This window comes from Salarias fasciatus, chromosome 15 (genome assembly GCF_902148845.1).
Source record: "Salarias fasciatus chromosome 15, fSalaFa1.1, whole genome shotgun sequence".
In the NCBI taxonomy this organism is placed as follows: Eukaryota; Metazoa; Chordata; class Actinopteri; order Blenniiformes; family Blenniidae; genus Salarias; species Salarias fasciatus.
In genome coordinates, this window is record NC_043759.1 from 25,002,427 (window position 1) to 25,003,551 (window position 1,125).

The window sequence follows — 1,125 nt, forward strand, 5'->3', positions numbered from 1 at the left end:
TTGACAAGGGTGGAACTGGCCCTCATGTGACTAAAGTCACATGAATGATAAAATTCTAAATTCTTGGTTTTTAGATTTGGAAAGCTGATGTCTGTTCCCTATTTCAGAAACAATCTGTGTTTAGTTATGACGTTTACTTGAGTTACTGACACACAATTTTTCACAATTTATTCACACTGACAAACAGAGAACTTGTTCATGTTAGTTTTATTTGTATCCCAGGCAATACCAACCTTTATTTATTTATTTATTTTTAAATGCTTTTTGGACACTGTGTATTACTGTCGAGAAAGCATGAATATTTCAGCACAAAATACATTTCAAATCAATTTTGCATGAGAAAAGTCTCCTTGAAATATTTTTCCAGATAGGATGAGTCTGAAAGCTGATCTGAACCAGCTGTAAAAAAAAGCATAGATGAACGGATTGAGCATGGAGTTAAACAGTGCAAGCCAGACTAGGGTTTCATACACTTCAGCAGGCACAGAAGCATTTCCCAAAAGCTCAGCAGCAAAACACAGAAAGAAAGGAGTCCAACACATCAGAAAGACTCCCATTACAATTGCCAGAGTTCTTGTGGCCTTTCCTTCCACCTTTCTGACTGTCATTCGATAGTTTGTGCTCTGACAGTGTGTGTTCTGGATGCTGCGTGCCTGTTTCTGAGCCACCAGGAAAATCTTCAGGTAGATGCCCACCATGACGATTACTGGGATGTAAAATGAAAACATTGGTCCCAAAATATTTGCAAGTAAGATCCCAAAAAAACAGTTTTCTTGACATTTTTCAAAGTTCAATGCTGCAACAAGAAAACCAATTGCAACCAGAACTGAAATGCACCAGGCTACGACAATCATGATCGCAACAATATGAACATTGATTTTAGTTCTGTATGTCAGAGGCTGGCACACTGCATAGTACCTGTCAATGGAAATACAACACAAGTGGAGGATAGATGCTGTGCTCAGTGTCACATCAATGCTCTCTCGCACTTTGCAAAGTACGTCAGGATAGTAAAAACATAGGTTGACAGAGAATTCCATATTGAGAGGAAACACCACAAAACCCACAAGCAGGTCGGCCACAGCCAGAGAAAGGATTAAAGAGTTAGTGGGAGTGTGCAGCTGT

At 39.3% G+C, this 1,125-nt stretch overlaps 1 protein-coding gene across 1 annotated transcript in view; it reads right to left on the minus strand.

The window, feature by feature from the left end:
* Positions 1-320: 320 nt before the first annotated feature.
* LOC115402382 (trace amine-associated receptor 1-like) overlaps positions 321-1,125 on the minus strand; it is a 999-nt gene continuing 194 nt past the window's right edge. The window contains exons 1-2 of the mRNA XM_030110893.1: positions 995-1,125; positions 321-922 (exon numbers count right to left, since the gene is read on the minus strand). The exon at positions 995-1,125 is cut by the window's right edge and continues 194 nt beyond it. Of these exons, the coding sequence (XP_029966753.1) occupies positions 321-922; positions 995-1,125 (733 nt within the window). The remainder of the gene's footprint in view (positions 923-994) is intronic.